This window comes from Narcine bancroftii, chromosome 3 (assembly GCF_036971445.1).
Source record: "Narcine bancroftii isolate sNarBan1 chromosome 3, sNarBan1.hap1, whole genome shotgun sequence".
NCBI lineage: Eukaryota > Metazoa > Chordata > Chondrichthyes > Torpediniformes > Narcinidae > Narcine > Narcine bancroftii.
This window is the reverse complement of record NC_091471.1, coordinates 178212841-178232800: the sequence shown is the minus strand read 5'-3', so window position 1 is coordinate 178232800 and position 19960 is coordinate 178212841. Positions and strand designations below refer to the sequence as shown.

The 19960-nt window shown below is 39.1% G+C and overlaps 1 protein-coding gene across 3 annotated transcripts in view; it reads right to left on the bottom strand.

Annotated features, from left to right (window-relative positions):
- Positions 1–5582: 5582 nt before the first annotated feature.
- LOC138757894 (TBC1 domain family member 14-like) overlaps positions 5583–19960 on the bottom strand; it is a 95356-nt gene continuing 80978 nt past the window's right edge. For 2 of the 3 annotated variants that reach the window (XM_069925980.1, XM_069925981.1), the window contains 3 exons: positions 19430–19539; positions 17508–17766; positions 5583–8748 (listed from right to left, as the gene is read on the bottom strand). In XM_069925980.1, coding sequence (XP_069782081.1) covers positions 8689–8748; positions 17508–17766; positions 19430–19539 — 429 coding nt within the window. In that variant the 3' untranslated portion in view covers positions 5583–8688. The remainder of the gene's footprint in view (positions 8749–17507; positions 17767–19429; positions 19540–19960) is intronic. The other variant, XR_011353953.1, reaches the window with a different exon arrangement.

The window sequence follows — 19960 nt, the reverse complement described above, 5'->3', positions numbered from 1 at the left end:
TTCCTCCCACCATTCAAAAGGTACTGGGGTTGAGTGGCACAGGCGCGTGGAGCGAAATGGCCTGTTACTGTGGTGTATGTCCAAACAAAATCTCTAACCATAGAACATCTATGACATCCTACGTCAATGGTGCTCTGTGGTTAGTAAGGGATTACTTAAGGTGGTGTGTGTGTGTGTGTGTGTGTGTGTGGGGGGGGGGGGGGGAGGAGGTTGAAAACCACTGGTTTTGACCATTGGCAAAAAAAAAAGGCTGTACCAGTACCACCAGTGAATTTCCCCACTTCACTCTCAAACCATTACCAGTTTTCATGGCGGAATCCCTTGGTTGCTCACTCTGGTAAAGAAAAATGGTAGAAAAAGCAGATCTCTCATTAGCATTTTACTCTCCTCCTCCTGGAATCATAATGTTACAAAATTAATTTGAGATATTTGCAAAGGAGGAATTGAGAGCAGGCCAGGACCATGACTGGAAATTTCTCTGAGCAATAGGGCAACAAAAACATTTTTAATTGCATTTCTTGTTTTTTCACATCCAGCAGAATTACTTTATCGTGATCACATAGAGATTAAATAAAACTACTCATAAAATGCTTCAACAAAATGCAAGGGGAAAATACTTGATCAACCACTCTAATTTAGCCATTGACGCCACAGCCTTCTCTCTCTCTCTCTCTCTCTCTCTCTCTCCTTATGTCAGCACAGTTCCCTCGCACTTGCTGTACGATTCTAACTCAAGGACATCGGAACAAAACAAAGGAAGAACCCCTCTTTATACTCTTCTGATTAAACCAGTACCTTTCCCATTGATGGGTGGTGCTCATTTAACTTGATAGGGCCTCATTCTAAATTGCTGAATCTTTCTCATCAGTTCTTTAGATATTTTGTTTCTATCAATTACCCACGTTAGTTATATGACCTGACACCACTACAATACTAGACTGTCACAATCAGGAAGGATCACACATTTACAGTTTATACCCTTCCAACCCCAACATAATTCTTATTCCTGTACTTTTCCATTCCTTTTTGTGGCGCCAGCCTGTCCTGTCTTATCTCTTGTGACTCTTGGCCAAAGCACACATCTTAAAAACAGAGACAACAGGTCTGGAAAAAAAGATTTCTTAATCAGCCACCTCCATCATTTTTCAAGGTTTGAGAGATTAATATTGGTTGAGAGGTCAGCAGATACACCATATGCAGGAAGGGTACAGAAAAGAAAAATTATTGGGCATATTATTTCTTCATCATTGAACTCCACCTGAATATTCCATGTTATCATTCATATCATAATCAATCTTACAAAACTAAGGGGTAATGTGGAATTTAATATTCATAGATTGCAATTCTTGAATTCTTATATCCCTTTGATATTAAGGTTTAACATTGCGTAAAAATATTACTGCAACAGTGCTGCAAAAATTCAATACGTTAATTGACTATACCTCACACAGTGAGGGTACAGTTACTGTTAATGTATTTCATTCAGATGTCTTTGACACGGAGCCTGAGAGTCAGAAAGGTGAAGAAACGGATAATGCTAGTGTACTTAATAGTCAAGGGGACTGACAGGAGATTCTGTGACCAAGATCGAGACTCCCAGATGGGGTGTCGCCTCCCAGGTGCCTGGGCCAAGGACATCTCAGATCAAGTTCATAGCATTCTTCAGAGAGCAAGCAACCATGGGTCACATTAGTACCAATGACATATGTACCTATGGGATGAGGTCCTGCAAGACAAACATAAGAAACAAGGACAAAGAGGAGGTCCAAGGTGGAAATCTCTGGATTACTACCAGTGCCACATGCAAGTGAGAATAGGATAGGGCATGAACACATGGCTGAGCAGCCGGGCAAAAGGGAGGGTTTCAGATTTGTGATTTCTTCTTGGGCAAAGGTAGCATGTAGAAGAAAGACAGATTACACCTGAAACAGGGGGACCAATATTCTGGCAGGGAGATTTGCTAGATTCACCAAAGAGGCTTTGATTGAGTCTGGCAGGAGTTGCGATCCAGGATCGAGTGATGGGATTGAAAGGTTAAGGATAACAAGGAAGCCAAAAGAAGTACATTGAAACACAGCACGATGGTGGACGACAAGTGCCGAGGTTTGACAAGTAAACTTTATCTTAAACCAAAAGGGGAAAGTGGACGAGCTTAGAACAATGGGATATTGTAGCCATGATGTTAATGTGGTTGAAAGAGAACCAGCTCAATATTTTGGTGCACCATTGTGATAGAAACAGTGGGAAGAAAGGTTGGGTGGGGGGGTGGGGGGTTGTTGCAATATTAGTCATAGAAGATATCACAGTTTTGTGAGGCAATGCGGTTGGAAATCAGGAACCGAAAAGCAATCACCTTGATGAGTACATTGTCTTTTTTAATTCAATTAAGTTTACTGATCGTTTTTAAATACAAACTATGAAGCTTCAGCAAGAATTTTGGTGTGCATGTATATTGCACAATGCATTTGACAATGAACTCACCTTTCTAAAGAGTCACCAGTCACAGGGGACTAAAGGATCAAATATGGAGAGATTGCTGAAGCCTGCAATGTGCAAATTCTCTACTCAGGAAGGGGCAAAATTGGACCAGATATTGGGGAATGATGCTGGTCAGGTAACTGAAGTATCAGTAGAGAAACATTTTGGGACCAGTGACCACAATTCTATTTGCTTTAAGATAGTTTTTGGAAAAGGATAACATTTGTCCTCCGGTTAATTTTGATCTCATCTAACCACAAGGCCTTTTTCCAGAATTCTCAGGTTTCAGATTTATTGTTAGAGTACATACATGACATCACATACAACCCTGAGATTCCTTTTTCCTGTGGGTGCGGTACAATTACAACTAATTGTTAGTGCGATAAATAAACTGTACACAGTGTAAAATGTAAACAAAGAACAGTAAACAAAATCTATAAAGTGCACAAGAGTCCTTAAATAAATCCCTGATTGAGTTTGTTGTTGAGGAGTCTGATGGTGGAGGGGGTAACAGCTGTTCCTGAACCTGGTGGTGTGAGTCTTGTGGCACCAATACTCTTTCCTGATGGCAGCAGTGAGAACTGAGCATGTGCAGGGTGGTGAAGGTCTTTAATGATTAGTCCCTGTAGATGTGCTCAATAGTGGGGAGTATTTGGCTGTGACATCTTGGGCTGCGTCCACTACCTTTTGGAGGGCTTTACGCTCAGGGGTACTGGTGCTTCCATACCAGACCATGATTCAGCTGGTCAGCACACTTTCTACCACACATCTGTAGAAATTTGCCAGAGTTTCTGATGTCATACCAAACTCCAGAGGAAGTATATGTGCTAACATGCTTTCTTCATGATGCCATTAGTGTGTTGGGTTGAAGAAAGATCCTCCTAGATAGTGACTCCCAAGAACTTACTCCACCTCTGATCCCCCAATGATTGCATTCCTCTGGTTTTCTTTTTCTGAAGTCATTGGGTCCTTGGTTTTGGTGTCATTGAGTGCAAGGTTGTTGTTGGTGCACCATTCAGCCAAGTTTTTAATCCCCTTCCTTTATACTACCCACTACCATGGTATATGCTGTAGGTTTTTAAAAAAAAAATACTTCTTGGCCATCTGTAGCTAACTAGTGGTTTACATCTTGCAGTGTAGACTCTGAATTTCAGTTAATGAAGTCTTCTGTGGACAGTAGTCATCCACATCTGCCTTCTGAAGAGCATTTCTAATTTGTCAGACAGGTGTTTGGGGATTTTTCTTTATAAAAATTCTTTGTCGTCAGCAGTGAAGGTCTACCTTGGCCTACTAGTCCCTTTGCGATTGCTGAGCTCACCAGTATGCACTTTCTTTTAAACGATGTTCTACGCAGTTGATTTTTGTAATCCTAAGATTTGGGCAATCTCTCTTATGGCTCTATTTTTGTTTTCCAGCCTCATAATGGCTTATATGACTCTCATTGGCAGAACTCTCATCCTCATGTTGAAACATGGCAACTGCAGACTCCAAAGGTAATCAAAAGCTTAGAAGCAAGCCTAGCTCTCATACCTGCACCAACATAACTGAGTAATCACAAACACCTGTGAAGCCCAATGTCCCAAACATTATAGTGAACCAAAATGGGGGATTTAAAAAAAAATATAGACATACACATGGTAACAGGCACTTTTGGCACATGAGCCCATGCTTCCCAATTACATGGAACAACACAGCACAGTACAGGCCCTTCACCCTCAGTATTGTGCTGACCCATATATCTCAATTACACCTAATTGACCTTCAACCCCTGTACATTTTGAAGGGTGGGTGGGGAGGAAACCCATGCAGACACGGGTAAAATGTACAAACTCCTTACAGACAGCACCTGGTCCTGCGCTAACCCTTATGTTAACTGTGCCGTCCAATGTACAAAATGTGCTATAATTTCTATTATTTTCAAACCAAAATGTATACAAATAACGTTGAATAAATTCTGGAATATGCACTTTAATTAAGCGAATTGCTTGATTACAAATTTAAAATTAGAGCACAGAGGCAAATAAAGGAAAAATAAAAATCATTGTCCCAAACATTATGGAGGGCACTGTCTCGTGCAGACAGATTCAATGGAATACAGAATGTAGGAGCATGGTGGAGGAAAATAAGGAGAGACAAGAGATTTTGAGATGGATTTGGCAGACAATGTAAGGGAGAATCAAAGACAATTTTTATTATCTTAAAAATCCACAGGACCATGAGGGGGTGTCTATGTGTAGACAGAGGAGATGGAGAAAATATTTCATGAACGCGTGCTCACCCTAATGCAGGATAAATAGGAGTGGGACATAACTAAAGATAGGCTCGGGTACATCTGCATCAGTAATGAAGGGTTAGAAGTCTTAAATATTGTGAACAGTTTTTGTCATCTCCATAGAAAAAGGTTACTATAAAGTTGGAAAGGGAGCTGAATTTGTTGCCATGATTGCGTTACCTAAAAGAAACTGGAAGGAGCCCCATTTCGCTTCTGAGTGCAGGAGGTTGAGAGCGGATCTTATTAAGGTCTATAAAATCATGGGGGGGCATAGATCAAATGAATAGTCTGGTTCCTAGAGTGGAAGAATTTAAGATGAGAGAGCACACCTATTAGGTGAGGGGGGTGCAAGGAAATAGCTTTTCACTCAGAGGGTGGTAGGCATATGGAATGAACTGCCAAAGTGGTAGAGGCAACAGTATTAGCTTCCTTTAAGAAACACTTGGATAACTACAAGGACCAGAGGGGACTGGAGGGGTATGGGCCTAATATGGGAAAGTGGGACTAAAGCAGAAGGGCACATTATTTGGCATGGAAAAGCTGAACTTCTGGGCCTGTACCCATACTGTTAATGACAATTCAGTGGCACACTTTACTCAAATGGCCAAACATTCCTTGAATATCTGATGTCAACCATAGATACTAAGAATTACTTATTTAACATTAGCTACAGTTCTGAGATAATTTTTAGGGCCTGAAATATCAGATTTGGTTTAAAAATCAGTTTCCAGAATTTACCCAAATTTAGTTGTAGTTGAAGAGCTGTAGGATTATTAAAAACGACATTAAAAAAAAATCAACAGAAACAAAACATTTCTCTAAATCAGTCTTTATTCAGAGATTTTAGGAAAACATCTTATTTACATTTGAAGGGAAATTTAATTTATGTATTTAGTACAACTTTCATAATCTGGTAACCTTAATCAGTTTAAATCACGAAGGTCCAACATCAAAGTAATTTAAGCACTAATAGGACATATAGCTTTAAAATTGTAGATTTTTTTCTCCGCAAAACACTACTTCATAAGAGTTGAAATGGTGTCGATTATATGCTGCAGAGTGTACAATCAAAAACATTTAAAATGTGTGAAATTCTCTTCCAGTGCCAACAAAATTCAGAAGTCACAATTAAATCTGTCAAAACAAATAGTAGTTAAACATTTAAATCTGTACAATTTGACATAATAGCTAAATTGAAACTATATACATTTTCATTGCATTGTTTGTTACTAAGTGCCTCAAACCTTATCAAATTCAAGAGAAAATCCTCAATTCAACTACGACACTCCAGAATGGGGATATTTCACAATGAATTATTTCAAAGGTAACTGTGCAAATATTCAATTATTGCAGCATTTAATTCTTCACTCTACCAAAATAAATCTTCACCTACATGATGAACCACATCTACAAAAAAAAAGCATTGTATGATGAGAGTACTGCACATAAAAAAAAGATAAAACAAAATAGACTAATGAGTACCAGTCAAATACATTGTACTGAAGTGCAAATGTAACAGAGCCAGAAAATGATATTTACATCTCCGAGAGCAGTCAACAGCAAAGGACTGGGTTAGTTCATTGTCCACTTTTGCAAAATCTATTGGGAAAGTGATCTTTTAAGTGGTGAACACTGGCCAGAGCTTTTCATAACTCTAATGCACAGATGGTAATGTGGTTTAATTGTTGATTTTGCATGGTCCCAGAATAAAACACATTCCCTGCCATTGTAATGTGACGCTTTCTTTCTTTATACATTTTAAACTCAGAAAATATGGAATAACTTGCAGTATTCAAATTGTGTTTCTAAATATTGTAACTGTTCTGTGCATTCCTCCCATCCCAAGTTGGAGGGTAATTCATGCCAGATGGGACACAGATGCTATCCCTTGTGATGACTAAAGGAATACTACACATCAATCCACTTAGGAGCATGCAGATGATCACACAAAATGGAAGCGCCCAGAAAACCATTATTATCAACTTTTGTATTGTGGGCCACACCTATCTCAAAAGAAATGTTTAATTCACATAAGACATTAAGACATCTTCTGGACCTGGAGGTCACTGCATCTGTGCTCAGAAACCCAATCTTTTCGGTCTTCAGAAATTTAAATAACAAGTTCAATATATCAAAGCAACAAAATGATCATAAAACATTGTTCAAGGTTAAATGGGAATGTAACACTTTGGAACTGTTCTACAAGTTGATCTGATAACCCTAAAATAAAGCTAATCTGACAGCTTGGAATAAAACCCGACCACAGTGACATTTCCAGTTCAAACGTTTGGTGCAAGCTCGATTAAATCAGAATGTTATTGGACACTGTTAATCAGCAACTGCCCTGACAAACAAAGTGCATGTCAGCAATTCAGTAATTTCCTTCACTATGCAACAAGCATGGTGAATTCCAGTATCAAAAATTTGAGATAATTGAGGCTGAATTCACAACTGCACTTGATTTCTTTGTTATCCAACATTTCATTGCCAAAGGAACTTTAGTGTTTGTTAAATAGACTCCAAAGTTGTAGATTCAAATTATCTATTGTGCTGTATCAGCTATCTCTGCTCGCTGGTGGTGAACTGCATCATTTGATATCGAAGTCAAGTAGAAAAGTGGCCAATGCTCCAAATAACTCAAGCTGAGAATGCCGATCGGAAAGTGACTAAACAGTATTGTTAAAGTGGATGGAAAGGTCATCCGGATTTCAGTTCAAACTAAAATGTGACTGGAAGCGTGCACGCTTAACTGTAACCAAACTCCAAAATTCCCAACTTTTATGCTGTATTTATATTATTCCAAAAGGATGTTTTGTGAAAGTGCTATTATCAGGTCAAGTGAAACAAGTGAGATCACCTCCAACAGTTCAAGCAGCTATATAAAAAGAAGACTGTTTACATTTCTTTTTAAATTTCTGGTGGTAAATGAAGCCATTTCATTTCAGAGAAAGGTGCCCTGAGCTAAAGATTATTGTGAAACACATCACATTTTTTGAGAATACAAAAATGGAGTTCCATTTACTGCACACAGCCATTGTTCCTTATTATAAAGATAGTGTTTAACCCATTGGCATGTGCCAACTTTTTAATGATCTTTGTTAATCACAATGTTGCAATGGCTAAAGTTATGCCAAAAATGTTATGAAGTAGAAGCTGTATTTTGATCATAGGTTTTTTTTTAAACCTGTCAACAAATTCTACCTCAATCCAAAGCTTATTAAAAATAAGTGATATGACTCGAAACAGCTTCTGACTAATGGATGCAGCCACAATGGTGTCATTTAAATCAAGAGCAGCAGAGATAGGTCAAGAACATAATTCATTAATAATAAGCAAAATAAGAAATGCAATTTTGGGGTAAACATGGGAGGACAGCAAATGTGTTAAAAAATTGGGAAAAAGTTGTTTGCATCCAGTTATTGAATGCTAAATCAAATGGGTTGGAATCAAAGGTTTTATGGTTTACATTTGAGGTTTATCAAATTCATGACACAAGGCTGTGACAAAAAGAAAGCAATGAAAAATAAACTAGACTGCTGCACTTAGTGACCACATTCCATTATTTAGACTCAAGTTACAAATCATATTGGTAAAATCTGAGAATATTTTGACTGTATATTGCCAGATGTGCAGTTGATATGCAGTAATTTTGTTTCAAAGTAACCGTGGGATTAAAATAGGTTAAAACAAAATAACTGCCTTTGATACATAGGAGATGAGGCTGTGCAAATTTTTTTTTAAGGCTGCATCCATAATTTCAATTATGCAAGATTATTCTTTTAAGGCTTACTCTAGCGTTAGTATCAAATAACAGGATGTGGTAAATTGCAGAAAGAAACCCACCACTGTAACTTACAAAGTCTTAGTTCCATCTTTTGAACCTAACACTCAATTTACTACAACATGGCTTCAAACATTCAAATATACAGGTCATCGTTTCATTGTATAGGACTTCCTTTATCCAGCTCTCTTGTGTCTTTTTGCAGCGCTGACAGTATCTGAAAAAGCAGAAAAACATTTATTTGGATACGAGGAACATTGCAATACATCAGATTTTTTTTTTAAGGTTGGTTCTTGATAAATGGGTTTGTAGAGGTTGAAAAGCTGCAATTTGAAAAATTCAAGTGATAACTGCATGGATGCCTGCAGTTACAGGTGAAGAATATTTTGCCAAAGGGATAGGCATTTCATGCCTATTCATTGCAAATGTGAAGTGATCAAATGTGGTAAATTCCACAATATGCAAGGTTAAGCCATGAAAAAGTTCCCATGATTTCAAGGACCAATTAACACTGCTATTGGAACAAGTCTTGGTTGAGTACATTTCTATGAAACAAAGCTTTCTCATGTTATTGATTGCCATGATAATTGAATGTAACCATGTGCTTCAGGCTCCTGGCTGGTTTCATGGCTTTGAGCAGGTTTAACTCTAAAGCCAAACAACAAAAATAATCCAATTTAAACACTAGCAATCTACACAAATCCATTCATGGGGAGGTACAAGTTCCTTTTCTTTCCACCAATATTGATTAATCACCAATTCCAAAAAGCCTTTCCTGTGTTTCATCTTTAATGCAATGCACCAGGCTGCTGGAGATGGGCTTGTGGGAACCAGCCATTGGCACAAGGACTTGTGAGGGTTCCAATGGCGACTAGGGTTCCCGAAGAGCCTCGGGTGCTGACAGCTTCTGAAACATAATGGGGGTTTGGAACTAGGGCCATGGAAGGCAACTTGGATGCCTGGCGCATATGGCAACAGAGGTTACTTTTAAATGTTTTTTTTTTAATTGAAAGGATTAAATCTCCCCTTCAGAGAAGAATAAATACGAAAGGCATCAAGTTCACTACAGACTCACAAATCTGGAGGATGGGTTCCCACCTGAGTTCTACAAGGAATTTAAAGATTTACTGATCCCTCTTTTTATGGAGGTTGTAGACTAGGTGATTGAGACCCATACCCTCCCAGAATCCTTCTTGACAGCAATTCTCAAAAAAGACCGTCCTCTTTACAGATCAATCTCATTATTAAATACAGATGATAAGATACTTGCTAAATCTCTGGCGAATAGATTGGTAAAACATTTGCCGAAATTAATAAACAAGGATCAAGTGGGCTTTGTGCAAAAAAGCAGGTGGTGGACAAATTAGGCTGCTGAGTATAATGCTCTGTCACAGTCAAGGGATGAAAGAAGTGTAGCTGTAGCCCTGGATGCATAGAAGGCATTTGACAAACTGGAGTGGGTCTTTTGTTCAAGGTGCTGGAAAAATTGGGGCCAAGGCCAACTTTTATAAACTGGATAAGGGCATGGTACCACGCACCCAAGGTTAAAGTTGTGACCAATGGGCAAATTTCTTCAGTTTCCCACTGTCAAGAGCCAGTAGACAAGGGTGTCCATTATCTCCAGCTCTATTCATACAAGCTATGGAACCGTTGGCCAAGGCAATTCGCTAGGATGCTGACATCGAGGGATTTAGGGTAGGCCAGGAGGAACACAAAACCAATCTATTTGCTGATGGTGTGTTGATATATCTGACAGAGCCAGTAAACTCACTGGCCAGGCTGCACTCTACTCTGGAAGACTATGAAGAGGTCTTTGGGTAGAAGACCAATTGTGATAAGTGCAAAGTCATGCCACTTACTAAAGGGGAATTATAGTCAATATCAAGAGAATAGACATTTGAAGTGGTCACAAAACGGAATCAAATGCCTAGGAGTTAGGGTGGACAATAACCTAAATAATTTATATAAGCTAAACTATACCTCCTTGCTCAGGAGAATCGAGGAGGACTTAAATAGGTAGATGGCCCTGCCTATCATTCTGGTTAACTGTGTTAAAATAAATGCATTGCCAAGGCTTCATTACCTCTTCCAGACTCTGCCCAAAGCGCAGCCCTGGACATTCTTTCAGAACATATTAGAAGGTTTATGTGGAATGGCAAGGTAGCCAGAGTTTCTATGGAAAAACTCACCTGGGACTTTAGTCTTAGTGGCTTAAGGTTACCAGACTTTAAGAAATAGTACTGGGCAGCCCAGTTGAGGTATATCACCTCACTATTTGAGGGGTGAGGTGTACCATCCTGGGTACAAATTGGTCTACACACAGTGGGTGAAAAGGTAGCAGGAGACTTTATTTATGTGGTATACTAAATTATTATCTGCCAAAAAAGACAGTCCCATATTAAAGCACATAATTTCTATATGTAACAACATTAATCAAAACATAGGGTCTAAAGTGAGGCTGCCCCCAAAAACACCCGTTTCTGAATAGATTAGGCACATTGACGGTGGACAACAAGATCCTGAACAGCCGGTGCTAAAAGGGAGTCAGATATATCGAGGACTGTTAAGAGCAGGGGCAACTAATGTTATTTGAGCAACTCATAAATAAATATGACTTGTAAAATAAGACATTTCTATGCTACCTTCAGATCTTTCTTAAGGGACAAATTAGGTCCATCCATGACCTTACCAATGTGCAGTGACATAGAGACCGTGATTTGAAAGGGAAACACAGGGAAGTTCATCTCGGCGATGTACTTTTTACTCCAAGTGGAAGGTCCAAAACCAGACCTTCACAAATCAAGGCAAAGGTGGGAGTCAGACTTAGGAACAACAAATGATGAGCGGTACTGGTTATACCTGGGTCTGAACAGCATGACTGCTATTATTAATGCGTGGTATAGGCTGGTGCAGAATAACTTTCTCCACCAGCTATATTTGACACTGCAAAAATTAAATAAGACTAAACCAGAAATTTCTGACCAATGCTTTAGATGTGACATTGTGACACTGGGACATGTACCAAGGTGAGACCCTTCTGGTTGGACTAGGCCAAGCTCTAGAGAAAAACAAATTCATAGATAAAGAATCCCCACAGGACCCGGAGCTGCTCCTATTGGGAAATATGATGGATATAAGAGTTAAGATGAATCTGTCCAAATTCCAAATTCAATTTGTAATGATTGAATTGGCAGTGGCCAGGAAGTGTATAGTGGTTTCCTGGAAATCTGACTCTCATTTGGGCATTGTGTGCCAGAATACAGAAATACAAAGCTGTGTTCTCCTGGAGAAAATTACTAATAACTAAATGAAAAAAATAAAAGTTTGGCAACCATATTTAAATTTTATAGGAGTACAGTTATAGCGTGGATCTGCGTATCTCGCTGCCCTGCCTCCCCTGTCTATCCTTCTACTGGGGGGGGGGGGGTGTCCATTCCAACCAGAATCAAGTAAAGTCAAGAAAAATGTAACAGCCTAGGTGCCAGCTGTCGGGCCATGACAAATCTTTGTTTTCTCAACCTTTATTGTAGGTGCCTTGAATGTTGTATGCAATTATGCTCTGTTGAGTGTGTGTTGGGGGGGTGGGCGGTGGGGGAGTGACTCGGACTCAACAGTGAATTTTGTACATAATGGATAACTGTAATTTGTGATTGATTAATGGAAATTGCTTGAGTTTGATCATTTATAAATAATATATTCAATAAAAAGTTTTTTAACATTTAGACATACAGCACAGTAACCGGCCTGTGAGCCCGTGTTGCCCAATTCACATCCAATTAATCTACAAACCTGATATATTTCGAACGGTGGGAGGAAACCAGAGCCCCTGTGGAAAACCCACGCAGGCAAGGAAGACGTGTGGGATTCGAGCCCATGTCCCAATCGCTGGTGCTAAAAAGGCATTGCAGTAACCACTATACCAACCATTATGAGAGCACAGTAGGCAGTAGTATTGGAGGAGGTGGCAGAATCCTGTTTCTGGACTCAGTATTTCAATCAGAAACATCAGCTAGCCACCTCCCTTCATGGCTGATACCTGCTGAGCTACTCCAGCAGTTTGTTTTGTTCATGATCCCAGCATCAGCAGTCTCTTGTGTCTTCACAGTTCTAGTCTGTTCCAACTCTCCTCATGCAAGAAACTCAACATCCCATGAACTAATCCAGTGAAGTTTTACTGAACTCCTTCAGCAGAAAGAACATGTTCCCTCCAATGAGCAAGTGCACATCACGCCACGTGGAGTTTCATCGAGGTTCGATATAATCACAGTACGACTTTCGTATCCAAATCTTTGATAAAGGGAAACCGAGCATTTCCCCTATCCATTATTGCATGCTGTCCTCATTAGCTTGTGTACCAGCACACCCAAGTTCCTTTGAACATTAACACTAATCCAACTTCAAAAATATGCCATTTCATCCTTAAATGACTGATGCATCAACCCTGCTTATGCCCCCAATTCTAAACTCTGCAACTTCTTGTATCCACCCCGCCAAATCTCTTCAGTGTGTCGGTGCGCAAAATGGTTACCCAGTGATGTAACATTGAAAGGTTACAACTTCAAGGTTAATGGTTAAATGAAAGTATTTTTTTTAAACTTTCTCCTGCCATAACAGGGTAAAAAAAATGGTTGATATTAGACTACTCCTTTTCAATTTATCGCAGGGTAGACATAGACTAATACGACTCTGACATGAGTTTCGCCATTCTAAAAGGATCATTGGATAGAAATGATTCCGTGCATATAAACTTGGCACAGTGCATTCAGTGATCAATTACAAATTCAAGTCTCTATTACCACAATTAATAACTTTATTTAAACAACAGCAACCAGTAGTCTATAAATTCTGCAAACTGATGTATGAAGTAACTATATAATAAACTACTAACTTTCTTTCCCTGTAGATGCTACCAGCCATGTATACTTCCAGTATATATTATCTTTTAATTTGAAACATCTAGTTTCTCCATTACTTTTTAAATCCACAACCATTTCTTCGTAAAGGTATTGATAAACGCACGGAAAATAATAGACAGAATCAACAGATTCACGAAAGGAAAATTCAGCAAGGCAAATACCTTGGTATGTCTTGAAGCTTTTATTTTTATTCAAGGGATGCATTCTTCTCAGGTTGAGCCAGCAACTACCTGCCTGATTGCCCATTGGGCACTGTGTGTGGTGCTGGATCTAGTACTAGGTGAGGAACCTGGTCAGGTGACAGTCCCCAGTGGGAAAATGCCTACAACTCCCTGACCTTCAGCATACTATGGACAAGGATAAGAGTTGACGAAATAAAAGTGTTTAATTGAGCAAGGGCTAATTAGGATGGGATGAGGCAGGAACTGGGAAGAGTAAATTGGGAATAGATGTTATCTGGGAAAAGTAATGAAGACCACTGTGCAGAGTTCAGGATAGGTTTGTCCCACTGAGACAGGGAAAAGATGGTAAGATAAGGGAATAGACAACTAGTTAAGAGGAAGAAGAAAGGCTACAGAAGATTTTGGAAACAAAAGTCAACAAGAGCTCATGAGAATTATATAGTAGCCAGGAAGGATTTAGGAGAGGGCATGAGAAGGCCTTGAAGAAAACCCAAAGTGTTTTATACGTGAAGAGCAGAAGGATGACTCAAGTGAAGGTAGGGTTACTTAAGGATAAAGGAGGGAATATGTGACTGGAGACAGAGGAGGTAAGAAAAATCCAAAATGCATATTTTGCTTCAGTGTTCATCAGAGAGAGGGACTTTGGCCAACTTGGCTTATGTGTTGGACCATGTTGAGGTTAATAAAAAGGAAGTTCAGGATCTTCTTTAATGTATGCAAATTGACAAGTTCATGGGACTAGACAAGATATACTTTAGGTTACTACTACAAGTGAGGAGAAATAGCTGGGGTGTTGGCAATGATCTCTGCATCCTCCCTGGCCGCAGAGGAGGTACCCGAGGATTGGAGAAAGGTAAATGTCCCTTGAGTTAAAAAAGGTAATGCTGAGAATTATAGACCAGTGAATCTTGCATCAGTGGTAGGAAAACTATTGGAGAAGATTATTTAGGACAGGATTTACGAACATTTAAAGAAGCATAGTCTTCTCAGGGATAGTCAGCACAGCTTTGAGAGGGGCAGGTTATGCCTCCAAAGCCTAATCTAGTTTTTTGAGGAAGTGACAAAACAATTGATAAAGATAGGGCAGTAGATGTGTACATAGATTTTAGTAAAGCATTTGAAAAGGTCCTTCATGGTAGACTAATTCATGAGGCATGGGATCCACAGAACCTTACCTGTGTGGATTCAGAACTGGCTTGCCAACAGAAAGCAAAAGGTAGTAGTAGATAGAATCTATTCTGTCTGATGGTCAGTGAGTCGTGAAGTTCTGTAGGGATCTGTTCTGAGACCCATCTTTTGTGATTTTTATAAATGACCTGAACGAATTGGAAGGATGGGTCAGTAAGTTGGCAAATGACAAAGGTTGGCGGTGTTGTGGATGGTGTAGAAGGTTCAGATTTATTGTCGAGTACATTCATGACACACATACAACCCTGAGATTCTTTTTCCTGCAGGCGAGGCAGAATTTCTACTTATCGTTTGTGCAAAAAAACAGTACTCAAATAAAGATGCATAGAGGAATGTAAACAATGAAAGAAATATAATCAAACTTACTATGAAATATTAAAAATAAATATTTAATAATAAATAATGTGCAAAGCAAAAGTTCTTTAAAAAAAAAATCAAATATTGGTAGAATGGCGTGCTACTGCTGGTGTGGTGGACCCAGAAGAATGGAGACAGAACGCTGCTCTGAAGGGTTCAACCACCTGGTCCTAATGCTAGCAGCACCGCAAGAGGAGCCAACAATATTTTTAAAATCCCGCAACCACCACAAGATGGTGGTGCCTGTGCTCAGCAGGCTGACTTCAAGGAACAGAGAACTGGAGCAGGGCACCAGAAACAGGAAGAACACCCTGTTAGAAGAAGAAACAGAGGAGACGACCCTACAGGATGGTGACCATGGCCGCAGAACAATGAGGGGCTCAGCAGCCGATGGACCCACGCAGGCTGGGCGACTTGCAGTTGCGGAACCCAGACGGGCTGCTGGAGACTGCAAACAGGTATCAGAGCTGGGATTTGAAAGCGCGCTGGGAGAAAGAAGGGCTCCTGAATTATCTCGGGAGCTGAAGGCTCCCTGATCATGTTGGAGGTTGGGATCAGGAGCTTTGGTTGCCAATGGATTAATCATGAGTCTTTGCGGCTGCAGAAGCGCTGGAGGTGAATCCACGGACACTCAGACACACTGAAGGGACTCTCTTTTGCTTCTCTTTTTCTTGTTCTGTAACAGGCGCCAGGTGACAGTAATGGAGAATGTCTGCAGGCTGAAGGCAATTTTGTGTAATATTATACGTTCTGCACTATTAGATGACAATAAAGTAAACTTGAAAGTGATGAACTTTGGAATCTCGAACTTGAAGGTTCAGTGTGGAAGAATGGAGGGACCTTGGAATCCAAATCCATACATCACTCATGGTTGCCATGCAGGTTGATAATATAGTTAAGACTTATGGTATGCTGGCCTTCAGGGGATTGAGTTCAAGAGCCATAAGGTAATGTTGCAGCTCTATAAAACTCTTGTTAGACCACACTGAACTGTGTTCAGTTAAGGTCACCTCATTACATGAAGAATGTGGAAGTGATACAGAGGGTGTAGAGGAGATTTACCAGGATGTTGCCTGAATTGGAGAACATGTCTCCTGAGGCAAGGTTAACTAAGCTGTGGCTTTTCTCTTTGGCATGAAGAAAGATGAGAAGTGACTTAATAGAGAACTGTGAGATTTTGAGAGGCATAGATCAATTTTTTTCCCCCAGGGTGACAAAAGCAAATATCAGAGACATATGCATAATATGAGGGGAGGAAAATTTCAGGGAGAGGTCAGGAGTATTTTTTTTTAATATATAAATGCATAGAGTAAGGGGTGCATGGAGTGCATTGCCAGAGGTGTGGTAGAGGCTGGTGATAAGGGATATTTAAAAGATTCTTAGACGGGTACATGGATGCAAGAAAAGAAATTGGGTTATGAATGTGAGGTAGAGAAGGTTGAGATTGTTGAGTAGGTTGATAATGATTGGCACAACACCATGGGCCAAAGGGCCTGATTTCAACATTCTAAAATCAAAGAAATTGGTGCTGTAAAAAGCAGTAGAAAGATTGATGTGGTGAATTTTGATTTCCAGAAGGCCATCGATGAAATGCCACACAAGTGGTCATTAAACAAATGAGTACATGGGATTGGTTAATATTCAAAGGGTACATATTAAGGGTCACTTTCACGTAGCAAGGCTGTAACCAATAACATGCCAAAGTCTCTCAATAAGAGGGCAAATGAGGCTCAATGACTGAGCAGATTCCAGGTTTGTTTAAGACAGGATGGGAATTAAGTAATAGGTTTATTACTGAAGGTGCATTGTAGAAGATCAGCGATCAGGTTATTGAATGGTGATGCAGTCAGGAGGGAATGCCAAACTCTATTTCCTCACAATCTCTTCCAGAAATGCCCAACTTGAAGCTCTGTAATTCTCTCCAAGAGTTTTCCTTTTATCTCATCCCTTCTACACTTTTGCTTCATTTTAAAGCCGTTTATTTACAATTACTCCTTGCAATGATGACCTGAAATATTAACTGTTTCTCTCTCCCCCCTCCCCCCCCCCTCATTTGCTGCCTGCCACAGTGACAACAGCATTTTGTTTTCTTAATTTTAGATCTCCAGCATTTGCAGTATTTTACACCTGCTAATTATCTTGACCATCAACATTCAAGTTCAATAAGGTAAGAATAAATCAAATGCAAATAATAATTTAAATTTCCAGCATCACATTCAATGCTAAAGAATGGAAATTCGCTTGTTTACATTGCAATATTTCAATACGAGCATCTTATAAAATACTTGACATTAATATATGGCAATGATCATCCTTAAGATGACAGAATTTACCTGAGACCACTTTTTATTTCTACTCTGCATCTGAATGGCTGCGATGGCTCCAAATAGATCTTCAGATAATATCTCTTCAGGGAGCTTTGTCAGGAACTGTGCCATGTGGATGAAATCCATTTGCATTAAAATATCCTCATAAAGTTTTAAAATTCCCAGAGCAGTTCTGAAAAGAAACTCCTCACCATCACGACAGAATACATCCCAGACACGACAAGCAAGGTCCAGAGGAAAGGATTTACTGTATAGAGTAAATATCCTGAAATAAACAAATTACAGTATTATGCCATAATTATAAATTACATAACATTTAGACCAAGTAGTACCCTTCAAAAAAAATACTCAGCATTACAGGTACTTGATAGCCTTATTTCTTTTCTCAAAACAAGAACAACTGACCAAATTTCAGTGGGAAATGCCAGGGACTCTGAACAAACTGTTGCCATTTGCTCACTCAGGATGGTATCCGGGATTTTCTGCAGACACATTTCAAACCCAAAGCCCCTCCCTTACTTGGTTGAAGTGAGCAATGTATCTTGCTCAGCACCATCCTCCCTCCTACATTAATCTTGTTCCATCTACACCCAAACTTGTTTGGGTCCTCCAGCATTTATGCTGAGAAAGTAAGGAGATTTTGTTTTAAAATGCAGTTTAGATCCAGGGCAGAATCTACAACCGAGTGATTTTAATGGGAATTAGAACTTGTGAATAAGATTTCAGATTTATTGTCAGAATGCATACACAACATCACGTACAACCCTGAGATTCCTGTTTCCTGCAGGCGCGGCAGAATTACCACTAATTGATAGTGCAAAAATAAATTGTACACAGCGCAAAACATTTAGACAAACAAGGAAAGGGAAGATCAAGGCCCTTTTTTTCCCCAAGTGGCATGCTTTAATTTTAATAGTTACAGGTTTTAACTTACAATATTTTTTAACCTTTTGATGTCTATGGCTGTTACAAGCCCTTACAGCTTCGAGAGCTTATAAAGCTTTCTGGCATGTTTGGGAGTAGGGTTTCGTTTGCCTTTGGAGACACACTACTGCTCACACCAAGCCACTGGAATCAGAGACTTTTGATCACAAGACAAGCCTTCTGTATCCAAACCAGACATGGTTTTGGGGTGGAAACTGTGGGAAACTAGCCAACACAGCAAGACCTGGCCCAAGGTATAAACAGCAAAATTTTGATGATTAACAAAAAAAACTTTCATGATGTGAAATTTGAAATATTTTTAGAAACCTTTCAAACAAGTGTAAAGTTTTCACCCATGTTAATAACCAGAGGAATTTTTCTTCATTTTAATATTGTAAAATCCTTTGAATGTTAACGGACAAAATCAGAAACTTGTGGTACTTAAATGCAAGCAATGTAACAAGCATTAGGAAGGTTAGCAGGATTAACGGGTGCTGTTTTAAGGGCTGGTGCATGTGGATATATATCCTCACTGAATTGTATGTTGCTTATTTTGGGGAAATTACATAACTGCCCTCCTTTTAAAGCTAAGCGCCCTCTCGCGGTCCCACAGCTATTGGTCACAGGGAAGTCACAATCCATAGAACCTTCACAAAAGTTTAAGAGAGAAGCCAGGAAATGAGAATCATCTTATAAAATTAACAAGTTACAACACTTCAAAAGAATAACATTTGGACAAAGTTCCTTGCATAGTACATTTTGCAGAAGCTTTACAGGCAGTCAATGGAAAGTTAAAAAATTCTTGCTTCAATTATATGTTTTATAGCTTTAAAAACATCAAAAATAACTGGTTATATTATTTTGACAAAAATCCATCAAGAATAAAGGATACAAATGGTATGAGAAACAGAGTCAAAGACAGAAAAAAAAGACCAAGATTTTTTAAAAAGTCAGGAATGCAATTATACAATCTGTCCCAGACAGTTAAAATAAAATGCCATTACCAGTCAATTAAATAAATATCTGGAGTAAGGTTGTTTTTCTTGAAATGTGCGAACAACCGTGGTAGGTTTTCCTCAAAGAACACCTCAAAGGCTGCAAAATATTTTAATATCTACATGAAGTTAAAAACAAAGACTGTGTTAAGCTGTTATACTGTACATGAAACCAATTCTTAATCAGATTAATGAAAATCCGTTAAAAGACTACAAAGCTTGGCAATATTTAACATGACAAATGCAATCTTTCCCTGGAAGTGGTTAAAATTTACAATAAAATTCTTCCCAGAAAACCTACTGCTTTCAGAAAACATGATATTGTCAAAGGACATTTTCCATATTATATGTACAAGGTGGTTTAAAAATGATGAACCTCTTCCTATCCATATTTATGCCAAAAGATTTCTGTAAACATTAAATCAATTTAAATTGATTTTTTATGTAAATACACAAAGGATATTGCCTGCCCTGTGACCATAATTTCAATATCATCTGTGTGGGGATCAAAGGTTCATGTTTTGATTTTCTCTCAAATTC